The 27,223-nt window shown below is 40.2% G+C and overlaps 1 protein-coding gene across 1 annotated transcript in view; it reads left to right on the forward strand.

Moving 5' to 3' along the window:
- MAGI2 (membrane associated guanylate kinase, WW and PDZ domain containing 2) overlaps positions 1-27,223 on the forward strand; it is a 650,039-nt gene that overhangs the window by 459,631 nt on the left and 163,185 nt on the right. The window contains exon 12 of the mRNA XM_081799668.1: positions 17,597-17,607. Within this exon, the coding sequence (XP_081655794.1) occupies positions 17,597-17,607 (11 nt within the window). The remainder of the gene's footprint in view (positions 1-17,596; positions 17,608-27,223) is intronic.

Below are 27,223 nucleotides of genomic sequence, written 5' to 3' on the forward strand. Positions count from 1 at the left end.
ACAGTCATTGTTTCTGTACTGACTATGGCCACTTTCATGCTACAATGGCTGAGTTGAGTCATTGTAACAAAGACCACATAGTCTCCAGAGTGTGAAACATTTACTTTCTGGCCCTTGACCAACAACGTTGGTATTCACAATGACTGATGATGCTCCTTGGGATTTTTTAAAAGTCCCTGAGTCAGAGTCGATGCACTGCTCCTGAGGTACCCCTTCCGTAGGTGTTGGGGGAGAGGGGAAGTGCCAAATGAGAGGCAGAGGGAAGATTGGCCAGGCTTTCCACACAACGTGAAAGAGAACGTTCTATCTACCTGTGAAGAGTATATCATTTCTTAAGGAGATGGAGTTAATGCACACGAACAACCAAGAAATAATAGAAGAGAGAATATACTTACTTAAAGTATAAATCCTGTGATACAAATAAAAGTGAGAAGACTCTGGGAGGGGAGACCCAAGGTGGACAAGGATTTAAGGCTCAAAGGATGGAGAACGGGGAAGAGGACTTCCCACCTTGAACAGATTTGTTAGAAATGAGAAGACCTAGGACAGGTTCAAGGTTTTCTTTGGAGAGCAGCCCAGCTCTAATGAACGTTCATGCTGGGAAGTAATTGGAGAGAATGTTGGGTCAGTGAGAAATAGAGACAGATCCTGTAGGGTCTTACAGACCCAGCAGGAAAGTTAAGATTTGTTCTGATGGGGAGTGAGGAACAAATGTAGATGCTTCATAAGGGAATTGTGTGATGAACATGTGTTAGGAAAATGTCTCTGGCAACAGTAAGGAATTAGATTCAGAAAAAGGGGGGAAAGTAGCTAAGAAGTCTATTTTTATTTTTAAATGAATATTCAGAGAGTTATACTTTTATAGCCCTTTTTACACCAACTGTACAAGAAAAGAATAGGAACACCAAAATTATGCAGAGAGGTGGAAGCCTTAAATAGACTTATGCCCTAAACTTTTCTTAAAGATCTTTTTTAAGTCTCTCTTTTCAATAATACTATCCCACAAAATATCCATAATCAAACTAAAGTCTGATTTTAACCAGGCTTTTCCAGGCCGTTCAATTATTGGCGTTTGCATCTTCTTATTTACATCTTATTTACAGAAGACTCCGTTCTGTGGTCTCACTGCCTTATATAAATATCCAGTGAAATTCCTGTTCTGATAAAAGTATCATCCTGACTGTACATTTAGCTAACAGTTTTTTTTTTCCTTTGAGAAGCCATTTGTATGTTCATAAACCTCACAGACGAAGACCCACACACATACACACGTACACATACTCATACGAACTTTTTTTTTTAATTGTTTCACCTGGTAGAAAAAGGTAGTTACCTCTAGAGTTTATAATGGCAGCTTTCCAAAGGCAGCCTGAGATACTATGCAGTAGTTTAAGAGAAGAGCTGCAATTTCAGTGGTGGGAGGCATTCATGTAGGTAGAGGCAATTGTCCAAATTGGACTTTGGCCAGAAAATCCGACTTAACTAGAAAAAGTCTCATTTGCTGCCAGTGGCATAGATCGCTAATGAGCATGGACATGAAGTCCTAAATCCAAGTTGGTTTAGGGCCCAGGTAGAAGGTTTAAATAAGGATGGTGATGCCTTGTATTTTGTCTATAACCGATTAATTTGCCAATATATCAAAGTCTCCATGAGAATTTCTTGCTGCCCCTTTCTCTTTTTTTTATACATGTTGATGCCTTTCCTAGTTGTTCTCTGACATACAGTTAAACTGGCAAATGCTGGGGGCTCAGGCAGGAGCTCGCCCCGGACAACACTAGGGAGCACCATTCCATGTAATCTATGTCCCTGACCCGTGGGTGTTGCTTGGAGTATAGTCCATGGACCAGTATCGTTTAGAAACTGATGTCACCAGTGCTCAAAAAAGATGTAAGGAATTGAGAGCAAGCACTTAAAAATCCAATAGTAAACTACTTTGAGTAGTTTTATGTCTGTTGAATCAAATAATTGTTTTAAATTGGGGTTTATATTTTTATTTAAGTCTTCTAATAATTAGCTTTCTAAAGTATTAGCTCTTAATGGATTAGAGATTAAAAAAAAACTAGTCTTGGGTGCCTGGGTGGCTCAGTTGGTTAAGCGACTGCCTTCGGCTCAGGTCATGATCCTGGAGTCCCGGGATCGCGTCCCACATCGGGCTCCCTGCTCAGCAGGGAGTCTGCCTCTCTCTCTGACCCTCCCCCCTCTCATGCTCTCTATCTCATTCTCTCTCTCAAATAAATAAATAAAATCTTTAAAAAAAAAAAAAAACTAGTCTTGTGCCAAAGATAATTTGAGAATTATCTAAGACACTGTCACGTCTTCGACTATCTATCCTATGCACAGTGCCCCCTGGAATTGTGCACTGTGGTCGGCCGGAGGCTGAAAGACCTGCCATTGGACACTCAAAGGACTAAAAGACAAGTTTTAATTTACTTAGCAATATTTTAATCGTGTGGAGGGAAGAGGACTAGGGGGAAATAAAGCCCTTGCCCAGAATGCTTCATAGATAGAGGTGTACAGGAAGAAACTGGCCTCTCTCTGACCAGCTCTTGTCCAACGTGAATTTGATGTTGGAGCAGTCTTACCCCAGCCAATATTCAGGCTACTTTGCTTTTGGAATTGTGTCCTAAAATAGCTTTGCTTCTAAAACTCTGGGGTGGAGAAAGATGGAACACTTGAAGCCAAACACATAGTAAATGCTCAAAAATATTTTTTAATGAGTACAGCTTTTATAAATTAAATAGGCAGAGGGCCTTCACCAGATGGCCATCTAGGTTGTTTCTATTGATGGTAACAAGCAGAGGCCTGGTGTTCTTAGAAATGGACTGACAGGCAAGCCTGCTTGTGTGTGTAAATAAAAACTTGAAATCTCAAATGGCAAGATTTCATATTTTTGATGGCTGAGTCATATTCCATTGTGTGATATATATATGTATATATGTATATGTCATATACATATATATATCACATCTTCTCTATCCATTCATTGGTCGATGGACATTTGGGCTCTTTCCATGGTTTGGCTATTGTGCACATTGCTGCTATATGTTAACTAAATTGCATTTAGATACAAATATTTTTTAAATTTTTTTAATAATATTTTAAAATAGGGCGCCTGGGTGGCTCAGTTGGTTAAGCGACTGCCTTCGGCTCAGGTCACGATCCTGGAGTCCCTGGATCAAGTCCCGCATCGGGCTTCCTGCTCGGCGGGGAGTCTGCTTCTCCCTCTGACCCTCCTCCCTCTCATGCTCTCTGTCTCTCATTCTCTCTGTCTCAAATAAATAAATAAAATCTTTAAAAAAAATAATAATATTTTAAAATAAAAATTTTAAAAAATTCTTTTAATTAAAAAGAAAAATGTTATGTACGAGAAAACACAGAATGCTAAAAGAGAAATACAAGATAATAAAAAAAATATCTAACAACAACAACAAACAAAAAAACCTTTGAAATCTCAGAAAATAAACAGGTTAGAATTCAAGGTGAAAGGTTAGCATGGACTGACAACTGGCCTTTCGGTGAGTAGTCAGCATTGGGTGGTGGAGTAGTAGTGAAATATCCCAAAAATGAACTCCAGGGAAGCAGTGCTCAAAAGTGCAGGCTGGCAGGCAATTTGCTTCGGGTATTTACTGTTCCCGGGCCAGCCTGGGTGTCTGAGTGCATTGAAGTGGACAGCGAGCAAGAGGAGGGGAGGAACCGGTCTTAGAGGCGGATATCAGGCTGGGTCAGGAGGACACAGTGGCATGACCAGCAGCCACGGGAACGTGAACTTCAGCGATGGGCCAAGAGGTAGTAAATTCCCAGATAGTCACTCACCAAGAGGCTTTTCCTCTTTAAAATTGAGACTCTTGAAATAAGGCAAAGTAGGAAAACAGTCTATTTTTTACTGATACACTTCTTACCCAAAAAAACATGTTCGATGAAATAGAACCCAAAAAAAGCATTTTATGACTCACTCTGTAAAATGTAAATGGTTATGAAGAATAATGAGTGGAGGTCTTTCTTTCTAGCCCGTACAACCTAATAACTCACCTCAGAAGTCATCTATGGGTAAAAAACAAACAAACGAACAAACAAAAAATACCTTTCCTTTTAACTAGTCTAAGAACAGAATAATAATTTCTTTTGCTCCTACATAAAATACACTGTTCATTGCTCCTATACCCCAACCCCAAGATGAAGTAGATCAACCCAAAAGCATAAGCATACCAACTGAGCAAACTCTCCCGTTCCACGATGACATCTGTGTACTCTGCAGTAACCGAGAACAAGGAAGTATCAGTGTAACACTTGCCTTTGACCCAAGCAGTCTAGGGCATTACGTGATTTTAATCCAAGGGATACTAAATGGACGGGAAAGCAATAGCTTCTACAATTCAATTGTACTGAGTCTTTGTAAGCTTAAAAGATGTAGGAACAATTTTGTTTTAAAATAGTGTTCTAAGTGCCTGGGAAAAGCAGTGGCTCTGATAAAAATTGATTTAATAATAATAATGAATATAGCGGTGATATTTTATACTCATCCAGTCCCTTTCCAGTTATGGATTCCAAAATGCATAAGGGTTGTGCGAGGTAGCTACCGGATTTTATACCATAAATTTCTCTGTTCTCATCTTAATGCAAAAAAAAAAAGGAGGGGAAATATAAAATACTGGCCATAAATCATAAGAGAGACTAGTGGCATTAATACTAAATGGTCTTGGTGAAATAAATTGTCTCATGGGTCTTTATCAACATTTTGAGGGTGATCTTTGATTACTTAGCATATTTATTAGTATCATTTTTCAATTATTACCACTTTCTCTCTCTCACTCACTCTCTCAAATAAATAACATCTTAAAAAAAAAAAAAGGAAAGTTATTCTCCTCTCTCCATTGGATTGCAGTACCACCACTTAAGACTTCCCTCTTTATAAGTACTTACAGAAAACAATTCCAATTTTCCAGAAATTTCAAAGCTGACTCTTATTAAAAAATAAAAACAAAACAGAACATCTCTGAATGGTTCTCCAGACCCACAGGTCAAGTATGTGAGAGCACTATTTTTTTTTTCTTCGGTGCCAAAGGCTCTTGAAAGTGGAAAGCATTTGACCAAAGGTGAAAGAACAAATGGTCTAGGGAACAGAATGAGAGAACATGCATGTTTTTCTAATCTTCCTAAATGAAGAATGAGGTAATCGAATAAAATATAGGCTTAGGAGTCGCAAGTCTTAAAAGATAGAAGCCCCACAGAGACTGCTATGGGGTAGGCAGAGAAGTGAGAGGGCCTTCTGCTTTACTTCCTTGACTGGGCAATAATTAGGTGATTTATGATCTGCAGAAATATGGACATTTGTGTTGTCGAGGGTATCAGCCCATGATCATGTTTCACAGGGTAGGCTTTTTTCCTTCTGGTTATTTTCTGATTATTTCTTCAACCCTGAGTAAGCTTTATGGGTTGGGGTTGAGTTTGATTTTTGGTTTTATCATAAGCACTTTTCAATTAATGTTAATTATCTGAATTTTTTATGGTTTGAGGAATATCCAAGCTTTGGGTATCAATTCCCACTTTATCCAAGGAGATCCTCTTTTCTTTCTTTTCATATGTTAGTTCAGTAAGTGCCCCACAACAAAAGAAGCCTCATGTACTAGGAAGCATGAAATGGCAAAACTCAACTCCACCTCACACTCCCGTTAGACTTCTTCTAACAATCAAGTAGAGATGTAGCATCACAGTGTCACATTGGCCATTTTCAACCACATTGTGTTTGTAGACAATAAAATAAAAACAGTGATTAAGAGTACTGGGTTGAGGGACGCCTCGGTGGCTCAGTCAGTGAAGCATCATCTGACCTGAGGGTCATGATCCCAGGGTCCTGGGATGGAGTCGAGTTGGGCTCCCTGCTCAGCAGGGAGTCTGCTTCTCCCTCTCCCTCTGCTTCTCCCCTTGCTTGTGCTCTCTCACACTCTCTCTTAAATCAATCAATCAATCAATCAATCAATCAATCTAAAGAAAGAAAGAGTATTGGATTGAGACCTAGGTTTAAAATCCCAGTTTTGATCTCTCTGAATCTTCTGTTCTTCATTTATAAAACAGAATGGTAAGACAGCCTACCACACAGGTTGTTGTAAAGAACAAACAGCATAATGTGAACCGCTTAGCACATTGTCTAGCATAGAGTAAGAACTCAGGAGATGTGCTTGTTGCTTGAAGTTTTCCCACTTTTCCTTATTTTGTGTTATTTCTCTCCGTAGAGCTAGCAAAGCTGGCAAGCTAGGAAACTTAATGATAGATTGTGTGTATGAGTTGAAACAGCTGCTGAAGAGAAAAAGAAATCAACAATGATTATTTGCCATCGCATAGAACACATGGTGCATTTCATTTAAACCGTCTAGGATTTGGGGATATTTCGGAGAAACACACTTGTATAAGTAGACAACAGGATGTGTATACCCAACACGGGAATACTCAGCATGAACCTCTCTCCTCTCTCAAATATCCAGGGCTTTTGAAAAAGCTACGTTTTGCATTTCTACTTTTATTTTTATTTTTTTTGCATTTTTATTTTTTTAATTAAATGTATATTCACCATCATTTAAATCACTAGTAATCACACTCTATCTTCCAGATGTGGAAGATAGAATATGAGTATAATAAAACAGCCTGAGTTTTCCTCACATCCTTATAATTATCACGTTGTTCACTGTGCATGTATGCTTCTACTCTCTCGATTTCATGTTCTTATTTCACCTTTTGGTCATGATTTGGACCACACCCAGTTCCCCACAGCATCATGCTAAATAACTATCTTTTCGTTCTAAACAATGAATTTAGTCTAGTTCTCTAACTAAACACTTCAGAGATCTCACAATGTAAGTAAGAAGCAAGAGACAATAAACTCTTTGGTAGCTTTGGAAGGGTGAGAAAGAGGTGCCTGGGGGATAACGGTACTTCATGAGTAAATGGGAAAATTGGATAATGGGTGGAGTAGGGCTAAGGGTAAGTCATGTAGATGGAGCAGTCAGCCTGATGAAAAAGCCATGGGAGAGGCCTCCTCTTAGAGCAAGGAGCAATAAGAGGACTATTGACCTGTCTTAGGAATTTAAGTCTGATGGAGCCATTAATAGGGCAGAGGACCATTTTGAGGACAGTTAATGTAGTAAAGGTCAAGAACCAAGGAAGGCTTTTTAGGCATTTCAGGAGATGCTCAAGCTCAGAGAAACAACATAGCAACATGTCAGAGTGGACCCCCCCCCCCAAATGTGCATGTTCAGTACAGGTCCAGTAGCACTAGAAAGGAGAGGGGACCAAATACAATATATGGGTCATAGCTTTAGCAACTGCATCCATCTGCTGAGACCAGGGGTAAAAATCAATATGTGACCCACAGCAGTGCCTGGCACATAATCAAAGCTCAATAAAAACTACTTCTCTAATATGACAGGGTGATAAGGCCACTGAATGAAAATCTTGTCCCAGTTCTGCCATTAATTAGCTATGTAACCTCATGGTACATCTGTATAATGAAAAAATTAGAGAAAATGTTTGCTTCAGTCCATTCTAGTTCTAAAATTCCGCAATTCTCTTCCTTTACAGTCTCATGGTCAAGTTACTTAAGGTAATGTGTGCCTCGTGGTGAAATATAAGCTGGCTTTCCCTTGTTCTGATCTTCCACTGAAGGGAAATGGAGGACATGAACCATTAACAATAAAATAATAAAATATTTTAACAATAATTAATTATAGCTAACAATAAAAATAATTTTTTAAAACGGACAAAATATCAAACTATAGAATTGTTTTTCATAATAAATATCTTTGTAATTTATTTATTTGGCAAGCATTCATTAAATGATTGAAAGTATCCATTAAATACCTACTGATTTTGTAGGCATTGGGGATGCAAAGATAAATAGAATAGGACCGCTACCTTCAAGACACTTATATATTCTAGTCAGCAGTCTAGACTGTGGCACCTAATAGACACAGTGCCCTAATCTTATTGTACCCTCTGTTCTGACCTGAAGGAGACCTAAGAACCCTTTGTCTTTCTGAGTTTGAATCGCAGCCTTGATGTGGTCCTTCTTGCTTTATATCCTTATCTCTAAAGTAAAAGTGTATAACTGTTTCTTGGTTGTGTTGGGTAGTATTGGGATAAGATTTTAACTGGATATTCTTAAATTGCTTTTACAGTAAACGAAATTTATCATCTTTGAATTAAAAAAACAAGTGCCCTGATGTATTCCAGGTACTATGATAGAGGTGCAGCCAGGATGCCATTGAGGACAGAGATAAGACTGGTCAATTCTAGGGTACCTGGGTGGCTCAGTTGGTTAAGCATCTGCCTTCGGCTCCGGTCATGATGTCAGGGTCCTGAGATCAAGCCCCACATCAGACTCTCTGGTCAGCAGGGAGCCTGCTTCTCCCTCTCCCTCTGCCTGCCACTCCCCCAGCTCATGCTCTCTCTCTCTCTGTCAAATAAATAAATAAAATCTTAAAAAAAAAAAAAAAAGACTGGTCAATTCTAGCTGGAAGAGAGAGTAGTGAGACCATTTCACAGAAGAGGTGGGCTAAGAGCTCAAAAGAAGTCATTTGTTGCCAGGAAGACAGGATGAAGAGGGAATTCCTGATAGAAATGGGCATGGCGGCCAGAGCAAAGATAGAGTTGTCAAACATCCTGGGTATTCTGAGAACCACGAGTGGAGTGGGACAGATGGAGCGAGGGATGTGAGGTGAGTCTCCATGAACAATGAGGCTGCAGATGCCGGCAGCCAGCTCACGGAGCAGCTTGTATGCTAAGGAGTTTGGACTTCATTCTGCAGCAAATGGGACACCGGTATAGAAGAAAAGAGAAGTGATATGCTCAGATTTATGCCTTAAAAAGGACTTCTCTAGCATCGATAGGAAAAATGATCTCAGAGGGCAAGAATAGAGGGAAGGGGTGACCAGTTAGTTAGAGGTTATTTACAGCAATGTAGGCAAGAAGTTATGAAGTTCTAGAGTTCTCAAGGCTCCATGAGGATGGAGAGGAGATGTCAGTACAAGAGATATCCAGGAGCTTGAACCACAGGACCAATGGAATGTGGAGGGGTAGAGAGGACAGATTTGCAGAGAGCCCCAGGTTTCCAGCTTGGAGGACTGGGTGCCATCTATGGACTGAGGGTCTTTGGAAGGTGGAACAAGCCATAGGGGAAAGAGACTGCATTTATCATTGGGCATGAGCCCTATGGAATGGCCAGCGTAGATACAGATGGATACTTGGGCTTGACCTCAGGGAAGAGATGGGCTGATTTGGAAGCAGGTTTAGAAGTCTTAACCAATAGGAGAAGCCCTGGGGATAAAAAAGCTCATCCCAGAGAGTGTGTGGGTGAGAGGTGGAAAAGGGGTGAGGACAGAGGAAGCAGGTGTAGCAGATTCAGCAAAATCGAGTAATGCCTTTGTCTTAGCCAGTAAGCTATCCAGAGAGACAATGCTGGGTCTGCAGTAGTCATTTGGTAATATCTGTTTCATGATGAAAAAATAAATGAACAAGTGAGTGAACGAGTAAGTGAGAAGTGAAGGGCAGGTGGGGCTGAGGAGTGTAAATAACAGAGGTCAAAAATAGACAACACTACAGATTATTCTCATGCAGACGGAAACTAAAGCCACAGAGCGAAGGAGACCCCAAGGGAACAAGAGTAAAGTGAGAAAATGAGGACTTAGGAGTGAACCCTGATCTCATTAAAGAGGTAGATGCGGCAGGTTCTCCATGCTTCTCTGTAAAACATGAGTCATCGTTAGTCAGAGCAGCCCGTCAACAGGCACAGCGGCTGGAGTCCCAGCTTGACCTTCATCCATACAGAAGGAAGGTAATGTTCCAGTTCCCATTCATGTAGGAGCACATGAGGACAGAGGAGGCATGAAATATTGGCTGTGATGAAGTACCAGATTCAGTATGAGCAGGGTACCAGTTGTGGGGACACACCTGCCGGGCTGTAAGCTGCTACCTCTTCCTGTAAAGTTTGGTTCATAACTGATTAATCATACTAGGGAAAAATCTAGATGTAGCCTGTCTAGTCCCCAACTGAAACTGTGTGGAGAATCCAAGGTGAGAATGAACCCCTTGGCATTAATTTGGCTTCAGAAAGACAAATAATGCAATATATGTTAAGAAAAAAAAAAAAGAAGAAGAAGAAGGTAGCAGGAGGGGAAGAATGAAGCGGGGGAAATCGGAGGGGTAGACGAACCATGAGAGATGATGGACTCTGAAAACCAAACTGAGGGTTCTAGAGGGGAGGGGGTGGGGGGATGGGTTAGCCTGGTGGTGGGTATTGAGGAGGGCACATTCTGCATGGAGCACTGGGTGTTATGCACAAACAATGAATCATGGAACACTTCATCTAAAACTAATGATGTAATGTATGGGGATTAACATAAGAATAAAAAAAACCCAAAAATTTGGCTTCAGAAAGCAAACAGATCCACAGAGTTCCCAGGTCGGTCCAGGTGACATAAACACGGTGTGTTACACACAGGTGACAGAAGGTGGTTCACACTTTTTCAAACCCTATTTATTTTTAGATAGCCAATGAGGTTGTTAGAAGCCTGAAAGTCTCCCTTTTTCACAGGCCTCTTTTTTTTTTTTAAGATTTATCTATTTTTGAGAGAGGGAGTGCGCCAACAAGAGACAGTGGGGGAGGGGCAGAGAGGAAGGGAGAGAGAGTCTAAAGCAGATTCTGCCCTGAGTGCAGAGCCCGATGTGGGGCTTCATCCTCAGATCACCACCCTGAGATCACGACCTGAGCTGAAACCAAGAGTCAGACGCTTAACCCGCTACACCATCAAGGCACCCCAGTTTCTACTCTTTTAAGTGACTTAAAGATAATGGGACATTACTCAGAAATGATCTGATGACTTATTGGAATTTAATCCAACTGAAAAATATGTATTGTGGGCTCACTTAAGAGTTCATTGTTAACAAAAGATAGTTCTGCCAGTGCAAAATGTTGTCCCCGCCTTCACTAATTTTCTTAAGATTAAAACCCAAACAAAACAAGGTTTTATTTAGCTTAGAGGTCGACTAGTAGGAAGAGAGTTTAAGAGGGGATTTTACCCCCTTCTCCAAAAGTGTCACGTCACTTGTGATGTTCACATGCATCTAGCGGTTAAGTCATCAGCTCTGTGATGATTTGCTGAGACACACTCTATGACTGCATCTGTAAATTGAGGAATCAGGTGGTTGGAAGGACCCTGATGGCTCCAACATGCTATCAATCCAACATGCTATAATACATGTGTCAGGGCCCAAGCATGGCATATTGCTGATAGCCCAGGAGACTTCCCTTCATCCTGTCATCTATGAAACCCCAAGGCGATACAATGACATTTTGGAAAACTTTGGAGTTCTGGAGGGCTTTGTTCTCTGCCCAGCACATCTGGCTCCTTCAGACCCAGATGTCTGTGTCTATCCTGCTTTTCCACTTGTCCACTTCTGCCCATGTGAGACTTCACAGGCTCTCTGTTAACTTTCTTTCCTACGTAGAACAGCATCTTGGGATGATGTTCCTTCCGGTGGAGTTTCTAAGGAGCAAATAAATACATAATAGGTGGGCGCCTGGGTGGCTCAGTTGGTTAAGCGACTGCCTTCAGCTCAGGTCATGATCCTGGAGTCCCGGGATCGAGTCCCGCATCGGGCTCCCTGCTCGGCGGGGAGCCTGCTTCTCCTTCTGACCCTCTTCCCTCTCGTGCTCTCTGTCTCTCATTCTCTCTCTCTCAAGTAAATAAATAAAATCTTTAAAAAAAAAAAATACATAATAGGTCATGATGCACCTAGTAACTCATCCTTCACTATTACAGCCCCCAGGGTCATGGGCCTCTAGGCGGTCACTGCTGCTGGCCACTTCTCTTCCACTGAATGTAAAACCAACAAGCAATACCCAAGTTGAGATTGCAAGATTCTGGAAGAGCTTAGGACAAGATCAGAGCAGTTAACTAGTCTGCTAATTGCATAATAACCTGTCATCACGCTATGACAGACTGTTTGTGGGAAAGGAATTTTAGACTGGGAGCCAGAGAGGATGTGGGCTGAGTCCTGGTTCTGCCACCTCCTTCTTGCATGCCTGTAGGCAGGACACCATCAGAACCTTGGTTTCTTCTGTGAGATGTGTGTAATCATTCCTTCCCCACCTCCTTCACAGGAATTTCACAAGGAATATATAACAATATGCCCCAAAGTGCTATTTAAATGATAAACTGCTAAATAAATGTGAGATTTTCCTTGGAGAGAAATGAAAATTTTGAGTCTTGGTAAAAATGCATGTTGACATTTCTGTTATTCATTCAACAAATATTTAGGGAGCACCTGCTATTGCTAGATACTGTGCCAGGAGCTGGAGAATCAATGATGAACAAAAATACAGTTACGATCCCTGCCATCTGGGAATTTTTTAGACTCATGGCAAAGAGAAAAGGTTATCGATCATAAGAATTCATACCTTTACCAGTAAGTGGTCTCAGCTGTAAAATGGGAAGAAAGGAGTGTTGAAGAGAGGTTCTTGGAGCCCTGAGAGATTCTAATCATGGGATTTGGCTTAGAAAGATCCAGAAAGCCTTCCCTGAAGAAATGACACTGGAACCAAGATCTAAACAGTAGACAGGAGTTAACTTGGTGATGCAGGCAGGAAAGCAGGTTCAAAGGCCTCATGGTGAGCCAGAGCCTCAAGGGTTTGAAGGACTGAGAGAAGGTTCCTGACCCCGGAGTAGAGAAAGCAAAGCAGGTGGGCATCCAGAGCAAGGTGAGGCTAGAAAGATGGATGGGGAACAGACTAAAGTTCTCTAAAGGATTTTCCCTTTGTTCTTACATGCAGTGGGAAGCTGATTACAGGGATTTAAGTAGGGGAGCAACATGATCAGATTTACGCTCTGGAAAGATTACTGTGACCACAGAATGAAGAACAGATGGAAGGAAGTTCATTGGCTGTAGGGATACCGGCAGGGCCTGATGGTAGTTTGGACTCAGATGCATCACTGGAGATGAGAATGGAGGAATATTTAGGAAGTAATAACCACAAGACTTGAAATCAATTTGAATTGCAATGGTACAAGTTACTGAGATTTGATATTGTACTTATTCTTAGACTCAGTTAAAATCATGTCTCAGGGTATATGGCAATATTTTCCTCATTAAGACATTATGACAGATGAATTACTTTTCCTCCCACTTGAATTTAATGACTATTTTCTTCCTCCAAGACCTTTTCTTTTCAGTTTTATTGAAGTATAATTGACAAATAGAATTGTACATTGTGATTTGATACACACAAAGAAAGGATCCATGCCATCTAGTTAATTAACAAATTCATAGTTGTTAACACTGAATTGTGTAATTCAAATTTGCGAAGAGAGTAAAACTTAAGTGTTCGAGCCACCCCCCTACCGCCAAAATGAACTACACTTGTCTCAACATTGATGCTATGACTAGGCACCAACACCACTGAGCATTGTCTACCTTTGATCCGTTTTATACTTTCCCGTTAACACCATGACCCCATTTCATTTTGTACATATCTGTGAGAAAATAAATTAGCATGTTTACTTGAAACATGTAGCAAAATGACAAAGCTAATACCTGTTGTAACTGCTGTGCCTTTGAAGTTTATCCCAACACTGTCTTATTCATAACATTAATTGGAGAATCCTCCCAGTAACTGAAGACACTCCACATGCTGTGCATTTTGAAAGGTCACATCTGCAGAAGAATTTATTGTAGTTCATTAAAGATGTCTCAGTCAGCACTTACATTAATACAAAAAAATAGTCTCCACTTTAAAGCAGGGTGGGTAATACATGGCTCACATGCCACCCTTCTGTCCTCCCATTTCCATGTCTGGGATGCTAAATGATAAAGATGCCATTTCCTACCGAGCCTTTTGAGAATCCTCCTTGACACAGCACTCCAGGCAGTCAGGTGATCAAAGCCGGCATGAGAGTCGATACTCATTTGCCATCCCCACTTTAACACGATGTAAATCCTTCATTCCCCAAAATAATCACTCTAAGTGCATACTTACTTGGGTTTTCCTCCCGCCACAGATATGGTCTGCTTGTTTTTGTCAACAAGATCTGCTACTTTGTATCTTTTCCACTCATCTGAGTACAGGCAGCTGTGGACGTTTCCAGCAAACTGAGAGTCCTGCCTCACACACTGGAGTCTCTTATTCTCAGAACTTCCTCTGGCCCTGCGGGTGCTTCCTCGGCCTTACGCAGAGACAACCCAGAAATGGGGGAGAATTATGAGGAGCGATCCTTATCCCCCACCGGGCAAAGGAGAGTCAAGGATACTGAGCCTCACCACCCCACAGTGGGAAGGTTCTGATGTGTGGGTTCCCTACAGTTGCTCAGAAGTCCAGGGGCACACAGTGGTTCTCTGCTCATTCGCGGGTTTCACTTCCCTAATTCACTTTCTTCGTTCTTTATTCATGCTTCCTAGATCACTCAAGTCGCCATCTCAGGGTCTGCTTTTGGGAGAACCCAAACTAAAGCAGCATCTTTTGTCTTCACTTTATGTAAAACATTGATTTACAAACTACGGTCAGTGAAGTTCCTTCCGATGACTCATGTACTGAGATACGGACTATGACTCTCTGCTCCATGGTGGATACGTTAGAACCATCTTTCCTTTCTCTGTGGAGAGTCCCACAGGAGAACCTAAGGGATAAGAAAGGGGGGTGTGAGAAAAAAAAAAACAAACTCAATTGCACCAAGAATTCCTACGACAAAGCAAATTTATTTTTATCTCTGTTCTGTGATTTTGATTGAAAAATACATTCCAGGGGCAATCCTGTGATGCTATTTGTTCTGTATCTCCACCAGCTGTGCCTAAGTGATGCTAATCAGGGATGCCAGGACCTTAAATGAAGATTTATTTCAAGCCTTAACTGGTTAAGTTAGTCAAAACAGGAAATAAGCAAATGTCAGTTCTGCCTATATATCAGACGTTCGTTTATAAGCAGTGTGTATATTATGTATATATAACATATAAACAAGAGATAAAATTGTTCTTTACATTAACAGACTAACGCTACTAAGAAGTTCTATTTAAAATGACATCAGGTCAAAAAAATCTCCTACGTGTTTCTCCCAACATCCCAGTAAAGCACTAAAAAAACATAGAAAATGTCAAGATTCACAGATTCTAGCAATCATAAGACTGCTTAGGTATTGCTTTATAGGGCAGGGACAGTTGTGTTTAAACCTCTTCCCCACCCGGGATGACCAGATGGCTCAGTCGGTTAAGTGTCTGCCTTCGGCTCAGGTCATGATCCCAGGCTCCTGGGATCGAGCCCCGCCTCGGGCTCCCTGCTCAGCGGGAAGCCTGTTTCTCCCTCTCCCACACCCCCTGCTTGTGCTCTCTCCCTCTGACAAATAAATAAATAAACTCTTTGAAAATAAATAAATAAACCTCCTCCCCACTGAATAACCAACCACTCTCTTTTCCCAATTACTCTCTTTTAACCAATTCTGAAATCTCAAATCCCAAAGCACAGCGTAACAGAAAGCAGAGAAAAGAGGACGGTGACAAACGGCTGCCTGGGGCACGTGGCGCTATTACATGGAGCACTGCGGATGGAGGCAGAGCTGTAAGAGGCCTAGGGGCAGTAGATAGCGACCATCGCAGATTTTTTTATGACACAAGTGTTTCTTCCCAAAGCAAGCAAATAAAATGGGAAGTTGTGTTGAGAGAAGGTCTCCCCACAGTCCAGGAAAGCTATAGGACACGGTTGCCGATGGAAGTCTGGCAGCAAACTGGGCATGTGTTCACTGTCGTGTGAAATCCAGAGCTGGTGTTATGTCACGCAGTCGCTCACGCGGGCAGCAATGGAGTTCATGAGCCTGCATCTGGATAAATCTTCCCTTTTAAAATGAATGGAAGTTCTAAAAGTCAGCATGGGTATATAACAAAATAGGGAAGCATGTAAGAAAGGGATCATTATAATTAGCCTTAACGATTAGGAGGAACAGCATGACATGGAACCAGATTTACTTCAGAAAACAGAAGAAATGGAGAAAACGTGCTTGGAATCCTCAGATGCTAGAAGATGTAACATTTAAGAAATAACAGAAATGGGCAGAGCAGGCTGAAGTGCAAAAAAAACAAGCAGAGTGATGCTTGACTGAGTGAAAAGGCCATAATAAGGAAATCTGGGAACTTGGAATTACCTCTGAAAATTAAAATATTCATTAGAGTTAGTAAAAGGCGAAACTGATCCTGCAAGAAATTAATGATGGAGAGACCAACATGAGCAACTCTCCAGTTATGGAGCAGATCTCGAGCTGTGTTCCGTCTCAACAGCAGTCCCAAGCACAGCACTCTGCTACCAGCCACGCTGCTCTTGACGTGGGATCTCAGTTCCGAGGCCAACTCTAACTTTGTCAGACTTACCAGAGGAGGGGAAAAGGAAATGAAGTGTGAACCAAGAGCTTTGATTATAACCCCTTGGAAGAAAGGGAGGGCATGACCTACTTTTGATACATGTTAATGGACAAAGAAAGAGAAACTGAAAAAATGAAGCAGTCGAGATCAAATCTACTACTAGACTATCCTTGATTCACATATGCATGGGAATCATCTGGGGGTCTTGTTAAATTACAGATCTGATTCAGTGGGTCTTGGGTCTGAGAGTTAGCATTTCTATCCAGCCCCCAGATACCAAATCTTGAGGAGAAAGACTTAAGAGAAAACCTGAAGCAAATGCACTCACTATATTCTGGGAACTATTAAAACAAATTCACACCTAAGTATATTCTAATGATTTATGAAGAATTTAAAAGGATAAAGAAAATGTTATACAATTATTCATGTAAGAAAATGAAAAGTTAATTGCAAATAAACAAAAATTGAATGGATCCAGGCTTGTCCTTGGCATTACTAAATGTCAGAGAACAATAGAAAAAAAAAAATCCCAGAGTTTAAAAGAAAGAAATTGTGGTATCAGAATTCATTAATGAAACTAGAAAGTGCTTAGAAAAGATACTACATATTTAGGGTTCCTATTATTGCTACAATAAATGACTACAAACAGTGACTTAAGACAACATAGACTTACTATCTGATAGCATGATAGCTCAGAAACCCAACACGGGTCTCACTGGGTTAAAATCAGCATGTCAGCATGCAGGCAGTCTTTTCTGGAATCTCTAGAGGGAAATCCATTTCTTTGTCTTTTCCAGTTTCAGTTTCTAAAGGTCTCCTGTATTCCACAACCTGTGGCCTTTTTCCTGTGTTCAAAGCCAGTGGCAAATTGAGTCCTCCTCACCCCACCATCTGTCTCCACCTGCAGCCAGGAAAGGTCTCCATTTTTAAGGACTTAGATGATTGGATGGGGCCCACCCAGATAATCCAAGATGTTCTCCCAGCCTCAACGTCCTTAACCTTAATCACATGTGCAAAATCTTTCTTGCCGTGTAAAGTAATAGATATACAGCCTCCAAGGATTAAGGAATAGACCCGTTGAAAAGAGCACTATTTTAACTATGACATCATATATGCTGTTTCTGAAAAATTTGAGGACATATGCCAACAGAGGATCAAAATTCAAAATCCAAAAATGGAGAAATAGTGGAATAAAATGAATTGTGGTGAGCATTAAAACCAGTTTATTGGTTAAGTCTAAGTAACCATTATATAAATAGTTATAGGAAAATGCAAAGCTAGAAACAATTCATAAAAGAATAATTACAATGTAATCATTACAAACTGAGGGTATAGTTTATATTGGGGCATAAGGACTGTTGAGTGAGGTCAGTGTGGGCTACCTTACTCTTCTAGCCAAGACCAGTAGGAACTTGATGAAAAACTAATGGGATTAGAACAATAGTTTGCTTTGTTTAAGGCAAAAAAAAAATTTTTTTTTTGTTTAAAGCAAATCAAAGCAAGCCATACTTACTCCACAGAGCAAAAGGCAGCTTAAAAGAACTTAAAAGGAAGTTTAAAAGAGCAAAAAGCCTAAAACAACTAAGAAATTAATATGCACCTGTTGTGACAATAAATTGAACCTCTTTCTGAAAAACATTTGTAGAAAAAGAATTTAAAATGCATCAAAAGCATTAAATGGAACTGTGCACCATTTTATATTGATAATATGTAAAGTGCATTAAGTTCTCACTAAAATAAGACCTATTATTATCTTTACTTTGTTATCGATAAGGAATCTGAGCTGTAGAGAAATTAGGGGATTGCTCATGCTCACTCCAGTAGGAGCCACTAAGCAGACCCAGGGTCTCACTCAGAGCCCAGGAGTCAATCCTGGTAGTAGATGTCACATGAGATGACATTAATAGTGAGAAATGGAGCTGGAACTGGAACCCAGGTCCGTTTTATCCCATGCTGTGTGTGCATAACTTCTCTGCCATACTGCCTTGGAATTGTTCTTCTGTTTACATCTTTGCCTCATCCCCTGAATACAGGTTATTTCTGTTCTCTCCTCCAGTCTACCTGCATGACCAGAACCCCTACGAACCACCCCCCCCCATTGATTTTGCCACTTTCAGCCACTGTGAGTGAATTCTCTTATCCAGTCCCTTCCCCTATGGGCCTCCCCCCTCCCCGCCCCCCACAGGGTAGACCCTGGGGAATTACACACACACACACACACACACACACACACACACACACACGATCTGCTCCAGCCTCTTGATGAGAACTTGGATGATGCTTCTCTCTCAAGGTCAATTCCTCCTTTTGTGCTCTAGATCTCATCCTCTCTCCTCATGAAATAATTTCACCAATTATCCTGAGTCTTCAGACTATCTGTGTTCAGATACCTTCTCATCTGAATGTAAGCATGCTGTCCCCCAATCTTCCTTTGATGGGGGTGGGGGTGGGACCACCATGACATTATCCCTTCAACCCCATAGCCATTTCTCAGTTCCACTTCCTCCCTTACCTTTCATTCAAATCCACTGAAATCTGATTTCTGCCCCTCTCATAGGAATTAAACTGCTTCTACAGAGGCCACCAGTGACCCTCCTGTTTGACGATCCACTTAAAATCTTGTTCTATGAGTATTTTCATTTATGACTTCTTGAAACTTTCTCTTTACTTGGCTCTCTATTACTTCTCAGGCACTTCATTCACTCTTCTGCATACCCTAAGGAGGTTTCATTCATGCTGCACAGTATTTGAAGTTTAACCTGACACATTACATCTCTTATCCTGAGCCTTCTGCCAATCACCAGACAATAGAGCCCACGACTCACAACTTCTTCGCCTGAACCCAAACTATCAAAGGTGCCCCAAACTCATTTCACTATACTCCACTCACAGAAGCTTCTTTTCCTGAACTTTAGCTAATGACACCATCATCTATACAGGTTCCAAAGCTACAAATCAGAGAAGATTTCATCTTCTCCTTTATATCGTCCTCCACCCCCCACAAATCACCATGCCTCACCCGTTTTCTTAAGTATCTTACAACTGTCTCTTTCTTTCTACCCTCCTCACATACCCTTCACTACTGTGATCAATTCATTCAGATATGTCTGTTGAAGTATCTACTATGTGTCAGGCATTGTGTAAAGTACTAGGAATACACTGTGAGCAAAATAGATATTATCCTTCCCCGGATGGAATTTATACTCGAGTTGGGGAGATGGGCATTAAACTAATAATTTCACAAATATAATTACATGAATACAATTTTGTAAATATAGGAAAACTACAGGATCAATGAAAAATTATAATAGAGAGCTTTGATTTAAAATAAAAGGTCAGGGGGCACTTGGGTGGCTCCGTTGTTTAAGCGACTGCCTTCGGCTCAGGTCATGATCTTGGGGTCCTGGGATTGAGCCCCGCATCAGGGTCTGTGCTCAGCAGGGAGTCTGCTTGAGGATTCTCTCTCTCCCTCTTCTTCTGCCCCTCTCCCTGCTCATTCACTCTCTCTCTCTCCCTCTCTCTCAAATAAATAAATCTTTAAAAAAATAAAAGGTCAGGGACATCTTCTGTGAGGAGGTGTTGTTTAAGCTGATACCTAAAGAAATAGTTAGAGATAGCTGTGTGGAGGGTGAGAAAGGGTGGGCAAATGAGGGAGCCTGTGCAAAGTCCCTGTGGTTAGAAAAGTCTGACTTATTCAAGGAAATCCAGTGAGTGAAGGGCAGTGACCGATGAGGCCTCTGGGGAATAGTAAGTGGGGACCAATTGATAGGTTTTGTGTTTTATCCTAAATTCAGTGGGAATCCATTGAGAGATTTTAAGCATAATCAGATCCTGTGACAAGAGCAAATTTGTTGTTGCTTTGATTCAGGCAGTAGATGATGGTGAGTGTGGATTACAGTGGTGGCCGTGGAGATGGAAAATGCACACCTGAAATAGATTTGGGAGATAAAATCGGATTTGGTGATAAGGAAGTGAGGGAAAGGGAGGTGTTAAAAGAATGACATTCAGGCCCCTGTCTTTAAAACTCGGAAGGGCAAGTGACATTTACCAAAATGAGGAACACAGAAGAGAAGATTTGGGGGAAATGATCAAGGGTTCCACTTTCACTATGTTGAATTAATGGGGCTTGTGAGATACCCACAGCTCAATAAATATTTAACGTTGACATAAAGTGAAACAGACATTTAATCTTTCTGAAACTACTTAAAGATGCTTCTAGACAGGTTTCTCAAAAAAAAAAAAATACTTGATGCTATGTATTCATCGTTTTTTAAAAAAATATTACTCTCAGAATTGAAATTTTCTATTTGCGAGTATTGCTATCCTTCCACATTTTCTTTGCCAACTGTTTATAGCCTGCTGTAAACAGACAGAGCAGTTTATCTCTTCACTGCTCTTGGTTCTGTTCAGAACATAAAGAAAAACCCCTTTGTAGTTGTTAATATGTTCTGCAAGCCTCACCTCACTCTGAGTTTTAGCCTCCCTGACACACTTCTTCCTCTTTCCCTGCAGGCCTTTATTCCTGTTCGAGGCTATTCACATGGCCTGCTTTATTTTGAACACATCCTTTATGTAGCTGAGTTTATCAGAAGACAACATGTGCAGACTTATCCTTCCTAGATACTCATTGGGATTACTTTAAATGGTCAGACTGCTCTCTCCATAAGGAACAAAGCCAGGGGGAAAATGCTATCTGAAAACAGCTTTATGGTGCTTATGAGAAAAACACTTTTATTTAAAAGATGCAGAAAGGATCATTTTTAAAACATTGCAGAGAGAGCCTCAGCTTACCACATAAAAACAGATTCTGGCCAAAGATGGCAACCAGTTTGAATTTTTCTTTGTAAATTGAGTATTGTGATTGGCTGAAAGTTGGTGATAGGAGGTTTGGGTACCACCGTCAGCATACTTGTGTAATGGAAAGGTTGGGGGACGGGGTTTGGCCCAGGTCACTTTCATTAAGAAAAAAATGCCCCTTTCTGACTTTGAGTAGCTTAAACAAATTACCTAAAGGAACTGCAGGGTTTAACTCATTTAATGAATTTTAATAAGACATACATGAATCAGTCAAAACCCAGGAAAAAAGTGAATAACACTGAACTACTTTTTTTTTTTTTTTTTTTGGTAGTCCTTTGGTTACCCTGCTGGCTTACATTTACCAAAGTCTGAATTTTTGATGAAAAATTTGCCAGGCTGTTGCGTAATGGGAGAATCCTTAAATTAAAGATCAACTTTATTAGTGGTATTTTTCTCCCTCAAATTAGCCCTAACAGGACATTCTAAAAACCCTGGGGCATTTTCCCCCTTTGGGAAACTTCAAAAAAATGATTCCCTCTATTGGAAGACTTTCTAACAGTCCCTGGAATATTTTCAGAATTGTAGTAAGAACATGAGCTTCCTTTATTGCCTCTAATCCTTTATGAGACAGGATAACTTTAGAGGTGGAAGGGTCTGTGTGGGTGTCCAGGTGAGTTTCCTGTCCTCCAGCAGGATACCACAGAAACTGTGAAAAAGAAATTCTCTTTCTTATTCTTTTATTCTCTCTCACACACAGGCAATATGCGCATACTTTTGTTCTGCTTTTCTTCTTTTCCCTCTTTTATGGTTTTCTTTTAAATAATGGTGAAATAGACATAACATAAAATTTGCCATGTTAATCATATTTAAGTGGACAGGTTCAGTAGTGCTAAGTACGTTCACATTATTGTATCTTCCTTCTTTTTTAAGCAAAACAGAACACAGCTCTTAAAAAACCAGGGCATGGACATCTGCAGTGAAACGGGTTTTTATTTCAAAGTGCCTCCTACTTCTTTTCTATTGCTTAAAGAAAAAGAGGAATATAAAATATTTCCCCTGCATCTCTATCATTTTTGTAACTGTACAATTCCCTATAAAATACATGAAACTGTAATGATAGTCTTCAAAACCAGAGTCATATGTTGTACAAAGTACTTCAGTTGAAGGAGAACCCATTTCACATTCTGCAAATGGAAGTTCAATCTGTCAAGTGGAGTATAGAGGCTTATTGAAAGATTTAGTTCTGTTTGGCGAAATTTCTAGAAATCTGGGGAAAAAATTGCCTTGGCATTATTCCAAATTGAAGATATCATCATGGAACTCTCTGATCTAAGTTGTTCCTCATTGTGTTTTGATCTCTTATTCAAACTGGGGTGATTTTAAAATTTCAACATGTTTTTTCTGTGTGAAAATAAATAATAAAAAATCTTACCAAACAACTTAAAACGCACACTAGAAAAGGGCTCTCCTTCAGAGCTACTGTAAATATATTGATATTTTTTCATTCTGGGTATCATGTGTCAGAAGTAGGTTTTGAAAAGAGCCACTTTGAGGAACCTTCCTCTTGGGACAAGGCAGTGTTGCCAACCAGTCATCAAGCGATTGGAAAACGCTCACATTGGCCACAGAGTTTTGCATCACATGAGGGAAAGCCTACGTCAAGGCTGCTGATGGACAGACAACCAACAGAAGCCAGTAATCTGCATAGCAGATGGAATGTTCTGCGGTTCCTCTAAAGCAAGATTCCTAACAATAAAACATTGGATGGGGTGCAAGAAAAGGAAATATTAAGTAATTTCTGGGTTTCTTACTTAATTGAATGGGGTATTACCTGCAGTAGACATTACAATTGTGTTTTTGTTTTTAAATGGACTTATATAAAGTGTTCCCCTGATAGGGTGTTCAGATTTAGCAAATAAAAAATACAGAATTCTGGGGCACCTGGGTGGCTCAGTCCATTAAGCGTCTCTTGATAAGGTCATGATCTCAGGATCATGAGACTGAGCTCCACTGTGGGTGTGGAGCCTGCTTGAGATTCTCTCTCCCTCTCCCTCTGCCTCTCCCCGCCCCACTCCCATGTGCACTCTCTCTGAAACAAACAGAATTCCTATTTAAATTGAATTTCAGATAAACAACAAAAATTTTTTTATATAAGTATGTCCTATATAACATATATCTCATACAGTATATAGGACATATTATACTAAAAATTATCATTCATTCTCTATCTGAAATTCCAATTTAACTGAGCATACTGTATTTTATCTGACAACCATCTTCCTGTAGTTTACTAAAAGTTGTATTTATTGACATGTAGAATTCAATTCAGGTTTCAATATGAAATCAGTGTTTTCTTCTCTTCTGTTTTCAAGTACTGAAATTTCTCGTCTAAGCTCTTTGCACTGGGCTTCTGTTTCTCTGCCCATCTCGCTTTTAGGTGCAGAATTAAAAATGTATTTTACTTTTATTTCTAACAAAGACAGGTTTTAGAAACCTAGTTCCACTTTGAGCTTCATATTAAATGTATCTAAGTTTTCTCATTAGCTGCATCTAAATTTTCCCATTATTCTCTTATTTTTTTCCCTTTTAGGTCCCGATTTATGGTTTGTTAGCTTATAACTGTATCTTAAGGTCTTTCACTTCTGTTGTCCTAAGAGTAAGGATTAAATAAATATGTTTATATTTGTGTGCACACAAACATACACCAATAAATAATTAATATGGAAAACGTGGGTCATTTTAAAGAAATTTTATTCCCACAAGGGAACATAATATACTGCTTTCTATAGAAGTAGGGGAAATAAAGGCCAGAAATAAACTAAAACATAAAGGTGACATTACTATTATTTTGAAGAAATACTCTTTTTGTATGAATTAGGTTCATAGCTCTGAAAGATTAAGAAAAAGTTATCTAGATCTTTGTTCTGCTTCCCTATGGAGATGGGTGGTGGGAAACCCAAAAGTCATACTCCGAGCAAACCAAACCTAACTTGCTTCTGTGATCTATCCCCAACTAGAATGATTCCAGAAAAAGAAAAATTACAGAACTAGGGATTTAAAAGTTTTTCCTTTATTTTTGGTGTTTTTATTTAAATATTAATTGGAATAAACTTGGTTTCGAAGAGGGGCCATCCTACAAAAAAACATATTGTACATTTGTAATATATGCTAGTTTGTTCCACACTATTATAGCATTTCTGTAGCTCTTCCAATGGAATTGAACAGAAAGTTGGACTTCAATCATGTAGAAAACTTGACCTTCTGGCTTAATCAAACCAAATCAAGTATACCTGAGATAGATGTTTTCTATTTATCTTCATTTAAATGTTTATAGCATAATTGATAATTTGCCAAAGAAACACAAAGGGCCACATAAGTTATTTCTATTTGGGGAAATCTATTCTGATACTATTTCTTACTACCTGAAATTCCTTACTCCTAGCAACCAGCCTCTTTTTGACAATGTCTCAGAAAAGCTAACTATTGCTTCAGACTGAAGGCACTGAGGCACAGGCCAGCATTAGGAATATTCCAGAAACTGCCGTAATAGGAGCAGGAAGGAAGCCCTGGGTCGCGCCAATGGTCTGGGGTCAGACTAAATGAAACAGCCTTAAAAGAACGGGAAGCCAAAGTACCTCTGATGAAAGGTGGTGACATTAAACATCCCTCTCTCCTTGTCTGATCTTGACCAGTGGCCCTCTTATGCCATTTTAGTTCTGACACCATAACCACTGAGAGGTCAGATGATTACACATTTTCCGGAGGAGGAATAATCATCTCGTAGCATAATGTCCCACGCGGAGGCGAGAGCTCCATAACAGAACGACCATTTTCTTTTTTTTTTTCTTTTATTTTTTTTTTAAGATTTTATTTATTTATTTGACGGAGAGAGACACAGCGAGAGAGGGAACACAAGCAGGGGGAGTGGGAGAGGGAGAAGCAGGCTTCCCGCGGAGCCAGGAGCCCGTTGCGGGGCTCGATCCCAGGACCCCGGGATCATGACCTGAGCGGAAGGCAGATGCTTAACAACTGAGCCACCCAGGTGCCCCCAGAACGACCATTTTCAATATCTTTGTATCAAAGTCTAAGAAACTCCCAGCATCTTACAAATATAAAACAGCAAATACTCAAAATCCGTTCTGGCGCTCCAGGAAGAAGGTGATGATGCAAAGAAAGCAGAGGAAATAATTGAATGTTTTGACATTTTGAGAATGTACAAATGACATCTTTTGCAGAAGACCTGTTGCTGGCAATTGCATAAATCAACAAATAGATTTTATCCTTCACTGAAAATAATGGTTAATTGGCCAATAGGTTACATTTTTTTTTTTCTGTAGACTTAGCGGTCAATTTGCTTTTGTTGGCATTTTTACAGAGTAAGTCAAGGAGACAAATGTATTTATTTATCTGAAATTTTCACTCTCAGCTGCTTCCAAAAAAAGATGTGATTAGATCCTTATAATTAAGTTACAATCGAACCACATGTCGAACAGAATTTTTTTCATTAGTTGGAAAGAGAGATAAGAACTTACAGGATGTGTAAGATGAGCTGATTCTTCTCATCTCCTTAGGTAGGATGGTTATTACATTTGAGCATTAGATTTAACTCTGGGTTCCAAAGAAAACTGAGAAACCTGATAGGTTACATACCTTTCCCTCTTTTCATTAAATGAAGTATCAGGTCTTCACAACGTGCATTGAGGTATGGTTAGTATTTATGCCATGCCTGTGTGGGATTGCTTAAACATCTAGAGAATTGGGTGTCCAGATTTCTGCAGGTATTTCCTATAAATGGGCTAGTTTTCAACTATTACCATTTTATAGGATCCCAGTTTTTAAGGTAATTAACACACAGTATGTGGTTTATTTTTAATATTTCACTTTTATTGGGCATTTTTCAGATACAAACTAACATTAACATGAGCAAAATTGTTCTGTTTTGGCTTACTAGGGCCAGTATATGTTGACCACCCTCCTCCCCACCATTATTTTTAAGCTTGTTTTTACTACTTTTTAAAAAACTGATACCGTATGATGATAATAATAAAAGGAAATAAGGAAAGGGAATCAATCTGTGTTTTGCTTTTCATTATCTAAATGGTCATTTGGATCACAACAGAGACAGTCCAATCTGCATACCATTTGTGATCATAAAAGTTGCTCAGTAAATCGGGGTTGGGGGAAAGCACGGCTTTGTTGATACATGAGTCATTCAATTAACGAACAGTTTGAGCTGCTTCTTCATGCCCAACATTGCTGGCACTAGCATAATAAATAGATACCTGCTCAGAGAAGGTCTCTGTGGGAGAACAGTCCCCAAAGAGTTATGCCTTTATACACTAGAATCTGATTCATAATACAGGTAAAGACATTATTTTTAAATTTAGGGCTAATGAGCTCTTCCATAAGCGGCCCAAGGTGATCTCTCAAAACAGTTCGCTTTTCACTTGACCCAGAAAACCCTACAAGATCATGCAAATCAAGAGGTTCAAATCTCCATGGTCACTTTAAGAACACACGTGAAACTGCCCAGGCCATCAAGGGTATGCAGATCCGAAAAGCTACCGGTGTCTAAAGGACGTCCCTCTGCAGAAGCAGTATGTGACGTTCCGTGGCCACACTGGTGGAGGTGGTGGGTGTGCACGGGCCAAACAGTGGGGCCAGACACAGGGTCGATGAGCCAAAAAGAGGGCTGAATTTTTACTGCACATGCTTAATAATGCGGACAGTAATGCTGAACTGAAGGGTTTAGATGTAGATTCTCTGGTCATTGAGCACATCCAGGTGAACAAAGCCCCCAGACGCAGCGTGGAACTTACAGGGCTTATGGCCAGTGGCCAGATTAACCCAGACGTGAGCCCTCCTGCCACGTCGAGATGATCCTTATTGAAAAAGAGCAGACTGTTCCTAAACCGGAAGAGGAGGTTGCACAGAAGTAAAAGATACCCCAGAAGAAACCGAAGAAACAAAAACTTATGGCCCGGGAGTAAATTCTGCATAGAGTAAATGCAAATAAAAGTAAAAACAGAAAAAAAAAAAA

Source organism: Leptonychotes weddellii, chromosome 12, assembly GCF_054177405.1.
Source record: "Leptonychotes weddellii isolate Sample4059 chromosome 12, ASM5417740v2, whole genome shotgun sequence".
NCBI classification, from domain to species: Eukaryota; Metazoa; Chordata; class Mammalia; order Carnivora; family Phocidae; genus Leptonychotes; species Leptonychotes weddellii.